This window comes from Triturus cristatus, chromosome 7, assembly GCF_964204655.1.
Source record: "Triturus cristatus chromosome 7, aTriCri1.1, whole genome shotgun sequence".
Lineage (NCBI taxonomy): Eukaryota > Metazoa > Chordata > Amphibia > Caudata > Salamandridae > Triturus > Triturus cristatus.
In genome coordinates, this window is record NC_140590.1 from 135300977 (window position 1) to 135315616 (window position 14640).

General features: G+C 44.1%; 1 protein-coding gene across 1 annotated transcript in view; it reads right to left on the reverse strand.

The window, feature by feature from the left end:
- Window positions 1-14640, reverse strand: part of AMPD1 (adenosine monophosphate deaminase 1) — a 567491-nt gene that overhangs the window by 465378 nt on the left and 87473 nt on the right. The window contains exons 3-4 of the mRNA XM_085615836.1: window positions 9639-9801; window positions 2599-2764 (exon numbers count right to left, since the gene is read on the reverse strand). Of these exons, the coding sequence (XP_085471962.1) occupies window positions 2599-2764; window positions 9639-9801 (329 nt within the window). The remainder of the gene's footprint in view (window positions 1-2598; window positions 2765-9638; window positions 9802-14640) is intronic.

A 14640-nucleotide genomic window follows, 5' to 3' on the forward strand; every position in this document is an offset into this window, starting at 1 on the left:
GTTTAATAAAGATCTGAACAAAGAGAGGCGACAACTCTGATTTGCTAAAAGAAAATGGAGATAACCCTCGCTAACCCATCTCTCGATCCTCCAAGCTGAACCCGTAAAATACACATCCTCCTTCTTCAACTCAACCACTCTAGGAACAGACCTAAAGACCTTTTTAACATCATCAAACAGCAAACCTCCTTGTTCCCTAAACACTCATTTAATGACTCTACTAAGCACTGTGAAGAGTTTACAGCATTCTTCTGTGAATAAGTATCCAACATCAAAATCTCTCTTGTCCCTCCCACCTCCTCACCCGCACCAAGGATGCTCCTCCTACAAAGAGGGTCCACCCAAGACCTTATCTCCAACTAATGGCTGTCTACCCAAACGCCCCCTCTCAGCAATCCGGAACACCAACCTCGACCTCTTTTAACTGAAAAACAATGCAACTGGACTGAATTCAACTATATCCCTGAAGAAGAAGTCCTCAAATTACTTGCTAGCATGAAGCGGACATCTCATATCTATGACCCCCTCCCTGCTGCGTTTGTCAAAAATCTCAGTCACATCACTGCTCCTACATGGACTAAAATCATTAACTCCTCCTTATCGAGCGGCTCCATGATGGCCTTCCTCAAACTCGGCAAAGTCACCCCCTCATCAAAAAACATAGAGGCCGACCAAAACGACCTTAACAACTACAGACCTATGACTAACCTCCCTACAACCTGCCCAACACCTTCCAATCTGGGTTCAGGAAATGCTGCAACACAGAGACTGCAATACTGAACATCACAGACAACCTACACAAATCTCTGGATGATAGCCAGGCCTCACTCCTGGTCCTCCTGGACCACTCGGCTGCCTTTGATACTGTCAACCATGACATCCACCTAAAACCCTCTCACAACGTGCAGGCATCAATGGAACTGTCCTTCAGTGATCTGCTTCTTTCCTGAACCGACGCTCACATCTAATCAAACTAAACAACTCCTCCACAAAAGCCACACCAGTCTCGCAGAAAGTGCCTCAAGGGTCAATCTTGTCTCCTGCCCTATTTAACCTCGATATGGAACCCCTTGCAATAATCCTGATATAATCCAGAATTGCCTATGATCTATATGCTGATGACACACAACTCTACATTAAAATATTGTCAGCTAAAGACATCCAGCACCTAAACAGCACTCTCTCCACGGTTCAATCCTGCGGACTAACAACCATCTTAAGCTCAACTCCAGCAAAACCGAACTCCTGCTCATCCAACAGAAAGACAAGTCCTTTCACGCAGATATTTGGCTCAACAACCTCACTGCATTAAATTGCAAACTATCCATCTCCAACTCTGTTAAATCCCGTGGGGATTACACTTGACAAAAACCTGAATATGAAAGAGCATATTAATGCCTCATTTAAAAGTGCCTTTTACATGTTTAAACACCTACAAAAAAGGAAACCCTGCATCCCCATCAAAGACCTAAAAACTGTGGTGCAATCCCAAGTCCTCTCCAAGGTGGACTACGGTAATGCAACAATCACAGATGCCAAAAAACACATTGAGCCCCTTTGAAAGCTACACTCCACGCAGCAGCCAGACTACTTTTGGGGGAGATTCGCTTTGACCACATCACTACCACTCTCAAGAAACTCAACCAGCTACCAATCAAGGCAAGATGTATATTCAAAACATTACTACCTAGCATCAAAAGCCAGCCAAAAGAGACCTCTTCGAAGCTCTATCAGCCTACTCCTGATTCCGCCGCCCAAATTTAAGAAAGAAAAATCTCAGGGTTTCTACAGCGGCGATAGACTCCTTTTATGCAGCAAATTCCAATGGATTTAATATAAAAATAGATCCTTCTGTATGGAGAGAAACCTTGGAGGACAACAGTGACCACCACCACAAAATCTTGACCATCATCAACATCTGTCTGAGGAAAATCCTCCACATCCTCTGGTCAAATACCATCAGCCACAGCAACCTATGGCAGCAGACTTTTCAACTCCCTGCTCATGCAGCAAATCCTGAAAAGACGCAGGGGTTGGCAAGGCCACACCCTCTGCAAGCCTGCATCAAACACCACCAGGCAAGTGGTGAAAAGAGTGTGAAAGAATGGAAAGAAAATAGCATTGACAAACTAGAGTATTGACCAACCAGATTTGGCACAGAAGTGTACCTACTTTTAGGCCTCTGTGCACACGTGGCTGACGTAGGCTGGCTCATTGTCTCATGCTATATGCTGTGGTGGACAGAGCAAAACAGTAATGACAGCCCGATAGACAAATGGATGAAGGGGGCTGATCCAAAACCCTTCTGTATCTGTATATATGCATGTGTGTTTTATTTCTACTTTTTTCACATAAGGCTGGCAAGATAGCTAAAGTTGTGTCATGCCAGATCTAAAATATATTGTGCTTTTCTTGGATGAATTCCATATTGTGCTGTTTGTAAATGTCCTCAATACATGAGAAACTTTATCTGCAAGAAATAGTTCTCAGAAGCCGTCTACACCGGACTGTGGATATTAAAAGTCTTTCCGTTTTCAGATAAACTTTACATCTATTAAAACTGTTTCATTAAGATAGTGGTATCACAACAGCACCTACCTGGGTGGACTTCATCAGCTTCCTTCCAGGTTTTTCCCTCAATGTTGCGAAGATACTGCGAAGTGGTCCTCGGGAATCTCTGGTAAGACATGCGCATATATTTTTCTCGTATGGTTAGGGCCCGGAAAAGGTCCCGACTGATTTGTTCAAAATCATCAACTGTAACCTGCATAGAAACAAGCCTCTTGAGTGGGGGATAGTTGTAGGCAATATTGAAATACTTTCACACATGGTCCACCAGACAAGGGCTTCATGGAGCATAACTAGGGGAATTTGTGATTCTTTCATACTGGGAATGCCTGCAACACTTCCCATCAGCATGTCGCTGAGGACATTCAGGAACTTGAGTTGGTTCAGATGCCTTCAAATGTTAGAAGAAATACCTTAGACCTTCTCTTGACCAATAATCCTCCTTCTGATTCTGAAACGTCAACCTTTGCCTAGATTGAGTATCTGCTTGTCTCATTTTCCATGGCCTTTCCAGTTATCAGGAGTGCCCCACATCACACCCCTAGTAAAGAGGGGGGAGTTGTCATAAGACTACAGCTCTCACTATTTTCCCTAATATCGGTCTACTCCCCAAACACCACCCAGGGGGGGGTCACAATTTACTCAAACTCTGTTAAATTCCTGATTTGTCTGGTGGGTTGATTAACAACTTTCTCCTCCAGCTCCATTGCCTCCACTACTGCAAATATGTTAACATATAACTCACCTTGGAACGTTGAGAAGAAAGACTGAATGTTAAACATGCAGAGAGCCACTGGTGTAACAGCCTTTTTTTTTTTTTAACTTCTTTTCAAAATTGAGCTAAACTGCTATGTGTCTTTTCCGTATAGGGCCAGGTCTGAATTCCTTACCTCTCTCATTTAGTCTGCCTCCAATCCATCTTGGCATCTATTTTCTCTTGTTAATTCTTCTCACTGTCCAATTAGATCTTCTTGGTCTAGTAAGCCTTTCAAACACTTATGATATGATCTGGCCAATTACTGTTCCTCTAAAACGAAACTCTATTGTTTATAGTGTTGAATAAAAAAAAATGAGGTGGCACCTATTCAGATTCAACAGCATTCATCTTATCAGTCTCCTGGCATGGTTTCCTCTCTGCTTGTACTGGAGAGACTGACATCTGCAGACTTTGAAATCCATCAAATCAGGCTCTCCAGAATACTTCTGCCTATTGCCTAGTTTATGAGGCCTTGAGCAAGTCATCTCTAACAAACTATGCCTGATTATTAACACCTCCCTTTCTTCTGTCATGATGCCTGATAACTGCAAAATGGCATTATGAAACCATTAATCGAAAATCAGGGTACTTAATCGTCAGACTCTCAGAACGTCTGGCCCATTACAATTCTACTCGCAATGATTTGCTAGTTCCCTTGAGTCACATAATTTTCAACATGAGGGTTAGGGAGGTTTTCAGTTATTCCATAGCACATTGTCTGCATTAGTGGCAATGGCAGAAAAGCTTTGGGCATGACAGGATAAGTGTGAAATAGCTGGCCTGCCATTGCTCAACTACTGGCCTTGGTCCTGCTCTTGAATTGTCTTGCCTATGCGAATGACACCTTGCTCTTGTCGACTCTATTTCTCCTAGCTTCATTGGTCAGTTTAAGGCAAGTCTTCAAGCCATCCACAACTGGGTGCCTCTAAATGTTCTAAAGTTAAATGGAAACAAAACAGAGTACCTTCTGATTGGTGAAGACAATTCTTGCTGGTCTCTTGACCTGTGGCCACTACATCTAGACCCTGTTCCTATACTGATTTTTGTCTCTACTACAAATTTCTCTTTCATAAGGATCTGTCTACTGTACCAATAAACCAATCCAAAAGGTTTGGTCCACCAGCTTTCAGGAGCCTAAAATTCTGAAGAATATTATGCTTTTTATTTCCCCAGCAAAGCATGTTTTAGTAGATGGAGCATGTGTATTAATTCATAAACTACTGCAATTGTTACTATCTGTGTCTTTTTGCATTTTTAATTTCCAGTGTAACCAAATTTTGACTGTGAGACTAGGGTGCAAACTGTGTAAGTACTACTATTTCACTCTTTCCAATGGTGCTGGCCTGGCAAAGAATCCAGTTTAAGGCTATTTACCTTAGTCACAGGCCTTTTATTGAACGGGCACAGCCTGTCTCATGTGCATGCTGACTCCCCACAGTCATGATGCTGTCGTCTATCGTATTCCGGCAGCTGGAAGTACCATGTTTCCCACAGGCCCAAACTCATTGCGGAGTCTTTGGTGTTTTGGGGTCCATTCATTGAGACTCTCTTCCTCTTGAACTAAGTTGCATCTCCAATTTTAGGGGCTTAATTAGAAAAGTGGATGACATCCAGCTGTTTCACAAGATCACGGAGGAATGTCCATGCTCCCCCGGTGGGATACTGGCAGCCCTGCCTAAAGCATGACGGGAATCACTTTGCAGCATCAATGAAGGCACTGAAGCTTTACAGAGGAGTCATGTTCAATGCAGGCACTTGGCAAGGTTTTTGGTTTTTCCTAAAGCAGGATTTTTTTACTGAAAAACAAAAAACAACTGGCCCAGACGTGCTGTGACATTTCTCTCAGTGTGTGTGATCTTTTCCTTTGGTTCCAGTATGCCATGCATTAACTGGCAGTCCCCAATTGGAAACCTGTTGGAATATCTGCCCCAAATAAGGCACACAATGTGATGTACATTGACTGGAGGTCAAAGGTTTCAGCTGGCAGAGCGAATGAAGGCATTGGCATCTGACACATGCCAGTTCCTGACTCTAAACAGTAAGAGGGAATAGCTACCTTGGCTATTATGACAGATGTCTCATGTTAGAAATTTACCCTTTTTGCATGTTCGGCCCAATATGTGCTGCCTTGTATTTCTCCGTTTTGAACCTTGCAAACCTGGGTACAGCTGTCCAGCCCCTACTATAAACATTGGCTAATCCCTCGTTGGTATATTTAACTTTCCAGTAAGGCCATAGTATATAGGGCAGGAAAATAGACCAATGGCATCGAAAGGTAAATGTCACCTGTGGATTGCAGCACCTATTGTGCAATCCACGAGCCTGGCAAGGAAAATTATGCTTTTGGCCTACATGTGTAGTCTCTGTGTTGCTTCTTTTAAGCCTGCATGCAAACTGGTGAAAATAACACTTTTTGACAGGGAGGAGCCTTACCTTTACACGTAAGTAAGTCACTTCTAAGTAGGCCTTGGCACCAACAGGGTAGGGTGCAAAATATTTAAAAGTGGAACTTGTAAGAATTTCATGTTGGCATGTTCCTTTAGTGACTGCTATCTTCACTGAAAAGGACTGTAGCTTATCCTATCAGAAAAACTAAAGAAAAATTAAAAAATAATTTTTAATAAGTTTGATTTAGGATAAGTTACAGAAGTGATTCAACCACTGTTTTTAATATTCATTTTAAAAAATCAAATTCAATTGTAAAGCTGGATTTTTGATACATTTACAGGAAAAGTCACTTTTAAAAGGTTAGACTTTGCTTCCTGAAGCTCCACTAGGCAAATTAGCATTAGCCTTCCAGAAGCTACCCAAGTAAGTGCTTTCTACATAAGGTGGTGTAAAAACCACACCCAGAGCAGAAGCAATGGCTTACGCCTTTAGGCATTAAGGCCTGGGTGGGAGGTATGCGACTTTCATTAGATAATACTGATATATACTTTTGTTTGATTAGTCTGTGTTTATTATCCGCTATATCTATATATTTACATCAAATTGGTCAGTCCACAAGACCCCGATTTGGGCCCACTGGTCCGATGTCATATGGTGATTCTGAGGGTGCCCCTTGGCTTCTTCTACAGGTATTTCTAGTATTCTGTATTATGTATTCGTCAAGACTTTTCTTCCACTTTCCAATACTTGGAGCTAAAGGATTATGTATCCAGCAAATTATGTATTTTTAATGTCCAAGAAAGCCTATTCTTGATGGTGGTTCACACTTTTGAAAATGATGCACTCTATTGCGTTAGGAATTCATATGACATCTTTACTGGGTTTTTTTTAAATTAACTTTGTTTTGACAATTCTGTTTGTTTGGTGTACATATTGTATTCCTTACATTTCAGGTTTAAAATCCTTCATTAGGAGAAATCATTATGCATCCAAAATTCTGGATGAAGCAAATTGTTAAATACCATATTAAGTTTTCAGCTCTGCAATTAACATATTCAACACATCTAGAATATTACTTGCTTCATGACACAATAATGTGTTGGTCTAGACACTTCAGTCAACTTAATGCAATAGACCCTCACCTGGATGATAAGATTCCTTTCATGTTGCCTTAGTCCCTACTTTTAAGGCAATAAACCTTTAGTGAGCATCGATTAATATTACATTTCATTGAGGAAGATGAGATTTAGTTTGTGTGGTTAGTGTTACTGTTCTCATGTGGTTGTGTTGACTTTCAAGTGTTTTCATTATATTATTAAAGTCACAATATCTTCGATTTCTATGCAGTCATTTATTATTTTACCATCTCTGGATAGGAAGCATCATTTTTCACTTTTCTATGTGGGGCACTTATTTACATATAGGGGATGCTTTCAAGTTGTCTTTGATGCATTGAGTAAGCAGCTTAAATGCATACCCAATATGTGAATTAGAAAGGACCACTCTTTAGTCCAGGGAGTTAAAGCTCCAGGAACACTCTGGCCGTTAATACAGTCAGCCTGCAATAGACTGAATTATGTCAGTTAAGGGTGGTATGTCCTTGGCTGCAATTATGTGACTGCTGGATTCAACCGCTAATGATGACAGGCTAGCTTGGCTTCTAATAAATCCAGATGTCCAGACATTTTGTGTGTGTCTTGGCTCAAGGAAAAGCAGACGAGGTACCCAGTAAAAATCGATCGTCTCTGGTAGGCTTGTTAGTTCCTAACACAGATTCTTTTCAGGTACCTGATTAGGAGAGTTCATGGAACAATTGTCCATTTTCCCTTTTCCAAATGGGAAGTTGGTATATATGCATTGGCTGGATGCCACAGGTATTTTACTGGAGTTGACCAAGATTGCCTGGAAAATGACAGGTGGTATTAAATAGAACTGTTCTATGACAACAGGGATGAGATCAAACTCTTAAGTTTATCTCTATAACATTTTAGGGTGTTTAAGATCATTCCTATGTAGTATGGTGCTGATCAACATGTTCAACATTGTTGTTCTCTCAGGCCCCACTAAAGAAATTCAAAAGCAAGTGGTCAGATAATAGGTGATTCAATTCAGACAACAGCTAGGATGACAGAAAATCATGTAAATTTCAATAGTATCAATTTCTGTTCTCTGCAGTACTTGTTATTGCAGTTTTGCAATGCCAGATAAGAGGTTTCTAGGTATCAGGCAGAATTCATGTTGAACAACCGGGTCAGGGTTCTTGAATGTGATTGACTTTATTCCCTAAAAAGGTGAAAATATTTGCACTGCTCTGTGTTGGGGAAAAGCTCTAATGATAGCACAGTTTTCATGAATCAGACTTTCAACCATTTCAAAGACTTTTAAACAGTTTCTTGCCACTTTAAACACAGTGGTGGTTAATACTTTGGTGCTGATTATGATGGGGGGCGGACTTATGTCTGCCCACTACCCTATCGGAAATCGGGACCACCCACCTGTCGGCGATCCCAACATATACATTATGATGCGACCACCACCATGGCGGTTGCAATGCCTATCTTTTGTATGGTTGCGGGTGCTGCTAGCAGCAGTACACACCACAATACAAAAAGGGATCACTTGACATATGTCTGCATTACATGGCAGGCACCATGGGCTGCCTGCCACATGGTGCAGGAACATGTAGGGGGGCACCATAGGACCCCCATTGCCCACATCAGAGGGCCGGGGAAAGGGACTCCTGCTACGGGCTCCAAATGTCCCTTCTCACCAGCTCACCACCATGAAAAGGCTGGCAAGGAGGGACATCATAATCCTTACGGCGGTGCCTGGTAGGCACCACCACCATTGCAGGGATTGCGAGGCCATATGCCGCACAGGCGGAGCCCATCGGATGAATGGGGGTCCGTGTTTCCGACCACCATCACACCGTCCGCCATCCCAATGTGGCGGGTGGTGATGGTGGTTCCGATGGAGGTGAGCCCACCGCCGACAGCCTGTCATGGGGGTCTCGCCGCCATCATAATCAGGCCCTTTGTTAGTACTAAAAGAGTTCTGTTTTTGGACCAAAATGTGTTGCAGTGGTCATCAAAAAGCAACCTGTTCTATATCAGTTGTGTTGGAAATAGCCCTTTTTGCAGGGTTACCCCAAATGTTTTGCCTTCCTCCTCTTATTTTTCTGGCTGTCTTTTTGTTGGCTTTTAGGACTCTGGGCACTTTACCACTGCTGACCAATGCTAAAGTTCATGCGCTCTCTCCTCTAACATAGGTCACGCCTAAGGTAATCCCTAGGTAGCCCTATGGGCAGGGTGCTGTGTAAGTAAAAGGTAGGACATGTACTTTTATTTTTTGCATGTTGTGGCAGTGACAAATAGCCTATTTTGTTTCTCACTACTACGAGCCTACTCCTCTCATAGGCTAGCATTGGGAATTCAACTGTATACTTTTAAGTGGTAATTCCTGATGAGAAAGGAGTAGTTTTGTCATGTTTGGTATGTTTAGAATGGTAATAATAAATTCCCCTTACTGGTGAAGTTGGATTTCACATCACTATTTTAGAAATGGCACTTTTAGAAAGTGGACATTTTTTGTGCCTCACAGTCTGTCTCCAATACACGTCAGGCCTGGGAGGCAGCTACAGTTTGTGCATTCCCTCTAGAGAGCCACAACACAAGAAGGGCTGGGTGTGACAGAAGACTCATCTGCATTCTGATTGCATTCCTGGGCACGAAGGGGGAGAGGTGGCTTACACTTATATCTGAATAGGCTGTGTACTGTCCCCACACAAAAGATTGATTACCCCCCAACATAGTCAGCCCGACAGGGCTAAGATGAAAGGGGACATGTGCACATCAGAGATCTGCTTTGAAGTCACCCCCCCACAAGAAAGAAAGAAGAGAACAGAAGGGAAGTTGAAGAGTCTTACGCCGGATCCATAGTCTCCAGTAATCTGAACGCGCTGGAAGTGTGGCACTTTCAGGTAGGAGGGCATGGAACTTTCTGCATCACTGGCTGTCAGTGGTGTTTCTGTTGGTTCACTCTCTGGCGCAGTAAGAAGCATAGACTTTAAGAACTCCAAACGCTTACTCCTAGAATGGAAGAGACCAAGATATTCATTTTGAGATATTCTGCAGTTATCTTTCCATGAGCCACATACAGCCATATCTGTACATGAGGGATGGGCATGAACAAAGAGTAAATATTGAAAAACACGGTATACTCTGTGAGCGAGTGCGTCATAGTGCAACAGGAACATTTGTAACTTTCCTAAGGAATCAGGTATGAAGAAGATGCCTCATTAACACATACACAAATACATAAATCAGTGTTTTTCTGCCTCGAGACAAAGTATATAATAGCCCTCTGGTCTGACTTTATGGACTGATGGAAATATTTTAAATTATGTGAATTTGTTACAGCCACGTGTGTCATTTCTGTCCTTATTGCTGTTGTCCATATTGATGCACATATAAACTTTCACCTTAAGTGGTTTGAAAATAGATGTCGGTTGATTGGGGTTTGAGTGATTGAACATGAATGCTGTGGGGTGAAAGAGAGAATATTAAGGGGTAAAAAGAAAAGAAAAAAAGAAGATTTTTGAGTTATGCTTTTGGCACACTTACAATTAATATTAACTATTTATAATATCTCATATTTTTGATATGATATTTCAATGATCCAATAAATTGTAAAAAGACTAATAATATGCTCAAATGTTTTTATTTGTAATTCTGGATTAATGCCTGTTAGACTTGGGGGTCTCTAGTTGGCACAGGTATGCACCTGTGACAAATAGGGACCTCCTCATCTAGTCAGGGTAGGGGGGTACACTCCTAAAATAACCACTGCTCACCCCCTTGGTAGCTTGGCACGAGCAGACAGGCTTATCTCAGAGGCGGTGTGTAAAGCATTTGAGAACACACACAGTAACCAAGTGACAACACTACCAATGGACACCCCACAGGTTTTATATCAAAAATAAGTATTCTTTATATAGATTTACCACAAGACCATTAAACGACAAAAACACACAATACTGTTACTTTAGATGGTAGGATTTTGCTTAGTTCTCTTAAGTTCTTAAATGCGACACTTTAAGTCAATGTACCTTTGAGATGCGACACGCAGGGCAACAAAAGTGTTGCAACGATGTTGATGCGATGAAGTTTTTGGTGCAAAGAAATAAAGACGTGAAGATCTTCCAGATGCGGCACGCTTGTCCAATGTTGCGAGAAGACTCGACTCGAAGCTTTAGCTGCAGCGGCGTCAACCTTTACGCGATGCGACGACAGCGGCCTTGGCAGCGACACTCTTCTCCGACATTTGTGAGCTGCTTCCGTTCGATGCGATGTTGCAGCGGCGACACCCCTTTACGCGATGCGACGACAGCAGCTCCGACGGCGGCACACTTCTCCGTGGATGTGAGGTGCTTTTCTTGATGCAGTGCAATGTGACAACTACGATGGCTGCGATGGCGACACGCTTCTTCCTCGATGCGAGACTCTTCTCTTGATGCAGTGCAATGCGTCAGCTACGATGGCGACACGCTTCTTCGGCGTTGCAAGACACTTCCTGGATGATGCGAGACGCTTCCGCTCGATGCTGCAGCGGCGACACACTTTACGATATGCGACGACAACAGCTCCGACGGCGGCGCGCTTCTCCTTCTTGAGTCGCTCTTCCAGCTCCTTGCGACACGCAGTCCCTCAGAAGGCCCAACAACAGCAGGCACTTCCCAAAAACTCTGGGGAGCTGGGGGGTGAAGTCTGTTGTTCCTGAGACTTCAGCAGGAGCCAAGCTCTTTTCCAAGCCCTTGGAGATCCTTCACAAGTTGAGCAAAAGTACACACAAAGTTCCTTTCTCCTCTCTTTGGCAGTAAGGCAATCATGCAGGCCAATCCCCCAGTTTCAGGGATAGTTTCCTCCTCAGCTTCTTCTGGTTCCTCCCTCAGCAGAGGTTCTTCTTGTTTTCCCAAAGTGATCTAATTTCTTGGGAGCAGGTTCCCAATATTTATACCCAGAAATCCTTTGTCCTCTGAAGGCAGAGGGGCCTTTGCCCAGTCCAAACCAGTTCCTGAGCACTCTGTTTACCAGACTTCTCCTTTCCTTTCACAGTGCAGGGCAGAAACATTAGACGTCCCACAGGAGGTGGAGCCAGCATTGTGGAAGGCAAGTACAGCCCTGGAGCACTTTGTTGACAGGATTCCTTCTCTTCATTCACTGTGCAGGGCAGAGACATCAGCCGCTCCCCAGGGGGTGGAGCCAGCATTGTGGCAGGCAGCCACAGCCCTATTCAGGTCCCAGGTGCAACTCCTCCCACCCATCTGGATGCAGATCTCTCTATTCACCACTGGGACACCTCACCCTGTCTCCTGGAATTCCCCAGCCCTGTCACTCAAACTCCAGACAAAGGAATACACACAGCCTAGCAGAGGCAGGTTTGAAAGGTTAGACAAGAACATGCCTACTTTCTAAAAGTGGCATTTTCAAACACAGAATGTTAAAACCAACTTCACTAAAAGATGTATTTTATCATCCTGAGTTCAGGCATACTAAATTTGAATTTCTACCATGTTCTCTGTGTCAGTTAGGATTATAAGATGTAATAACCAAACTGCCCATTCTGGCCTATGGAAAACAGGTAGCCTTGCAATAGTGAAAAACGAAAATGGCTGTAATTCACTATTAGAACATGCCACACACACCAGGGCATGTCCTACCTTATCCTTACAATGCACCCTGCCCTTGGGCCTACCATAGGCGTGTCTGATATGAAGAAAAGGGAAGGTTTAGGGACTGGCAAGTGGGTGCACTTGCCCAGTCAGCATGACAGTACCAGTCTGCACGCAGGCTCTGCAATGGCAGACCTTAGACACATGTTTACAGGCTGCTTCTGTGGGTGGCACAACCAGTGCTGCAAGCCCACCAGCAGTATTTGGATTACAAGCCCTGGGCACTCCTGGTGCACTGTACTAGGGTCTGACAAGTAAACCAAACCAACCAAGCATGGAATCACAAATTATACATTAATTTACAATAGGGAGCACTTGCACTGTGGCACTGGACAGCAGTGGCACAGTGCCCTGAGCAACTAACACCAGCAAAAAATACATGAGGCACAGCGAAAAATGGAAGGGAGACTCACGCCAATGTGCCAGGTCTAACAATGCTAGTCTTGGTTAAATCCAATAAATTGTAGTGAGATATTTCCATTTTTACATAAGTCATTGGCAGGTGGTAATGTGTTCCCCCTTTTAAGTAGTTTTCTCTTTTCATGTGCGTTGGTTCACCAACTCAAAAAGAACCCGATGACTTAATAACATCACAATGCTGCTACTGATTGATGCATGAAAGTTAACATTACATTTGTTTAGAAGTACATAGAATGTATTTCTTGGCAAAGTAAATATGCGTATTTGTGAGCAGATTTGGGAAATGTGTCTTTTACCAAGAGGGAGTGAGTGAAATAGCAGTTGCACACTGTCCTATTCAAGGGAAACCAGAGTGATCCCTTCTATTTAAATAGACTAGAAAACATCTAATTGAAAGTTGTTACAGTAACGAAATTAAGTACATTAAATTAGTCAAATTGGGGCCATTTTTGCAAGAAAAATAGCATTTGCTTTGTGTGTATAATTTGAATACCCCACTGTAAATAAATATAATTTTACTTTATGTAAGAAGCATTCAAAAAGAGATGATACTAGGACAAGACAGAAAGGAAGGCAAGAAGGTGGATGGATGGAACGGCGGGCTGCCTGGTCCTAGATCTTGAGAAAGCCTTTTATTGCCTGGAGTGGGGATACCTGGTAGCGGCACTGTCGCACTACGGGCTGGGCCTCGGGTTTCTTCAAATGGCGGCCCTATTGTACAAGGACCCCACGGTGAGGGTAAGAACAGGGCCATATATATCTGACGCCATTCCGATATGTCGTGGCACCAGGCAGGGATGCCCGCTCTCACCCCTCCTGTTTGCACTGGCAATAGAACCCCTTGCCGCCACGCTCTGTGATGCTGTGTTTTGAGCATTATTACCTGGCCGTGCAGCTGCAATGGATAGCCCGATGGTTGGAGGGTAGAGGGCGGGACGATACAGCGACCACGGCGGCTCCCTTCCCTCTGGCTGATCTCCTCAACCTATTTCATCCGGCTGTGAAAGCAGTTAGGCCTGTGCCCCTCCTTATGGTGGTGGCCTACAAGTGCTTCCGTCGCACTCTCTACCTTACCCGCGCTCGAATCCCTTACGCACCAGCTATACCGATTGAGGGCTCCCCCAGCGGGCTGGGTGTGCTTAGTGCCTCGGAACTGGCGGACTGGACCGCGGCATATATACAAACAATGGGGGACCTTTATTGAGATGGTGCTCTTCTCCCGTTCACCTCCCTGGTGGAGGAGACGGGGCTTCCGTCTGGCCACTTCCTTCACCACCGGTCCCTGGTGGAGTCGCTCGCGAGTCGGTGGGGAGACCTTCGAGAGGAGCCGGAGCAGCATCTCACGGTGCAATACCTTCATGTGATGGGGCGAGGGAGGCACCTGATCAGATGGTTCGCGGCCTCCCTGCGTGCTCATGCAGCGATCAGTCTGACTCCACTGCGGTGTAAATGGGAGGCGGATCTGGCCCGACCTATGGCTGATAAAGAGTGGGGCAGAGTGTTGCAGGGCCCGACGAAGATTCCCCGGAACATGCGCTTCGCCAAATACAATTTTTTATTCTCCATAGAGCGTAAGTTACGCCTGAGTCCATCAACAGATATTTCTATCGTGCGGAAGCGGCTTGCCCTCTCTGTGCAGAATTGGATGCCGGATTGGTTCACATGTTATGGGGCTGTCCCGCACTGAGCTCGTACTGGCGGGTGGTACACGAGGCACTTTGCACATGCATGGGACATGTCATCCCGTTCGAATGGCGTACCTACTTACTGCACCTTT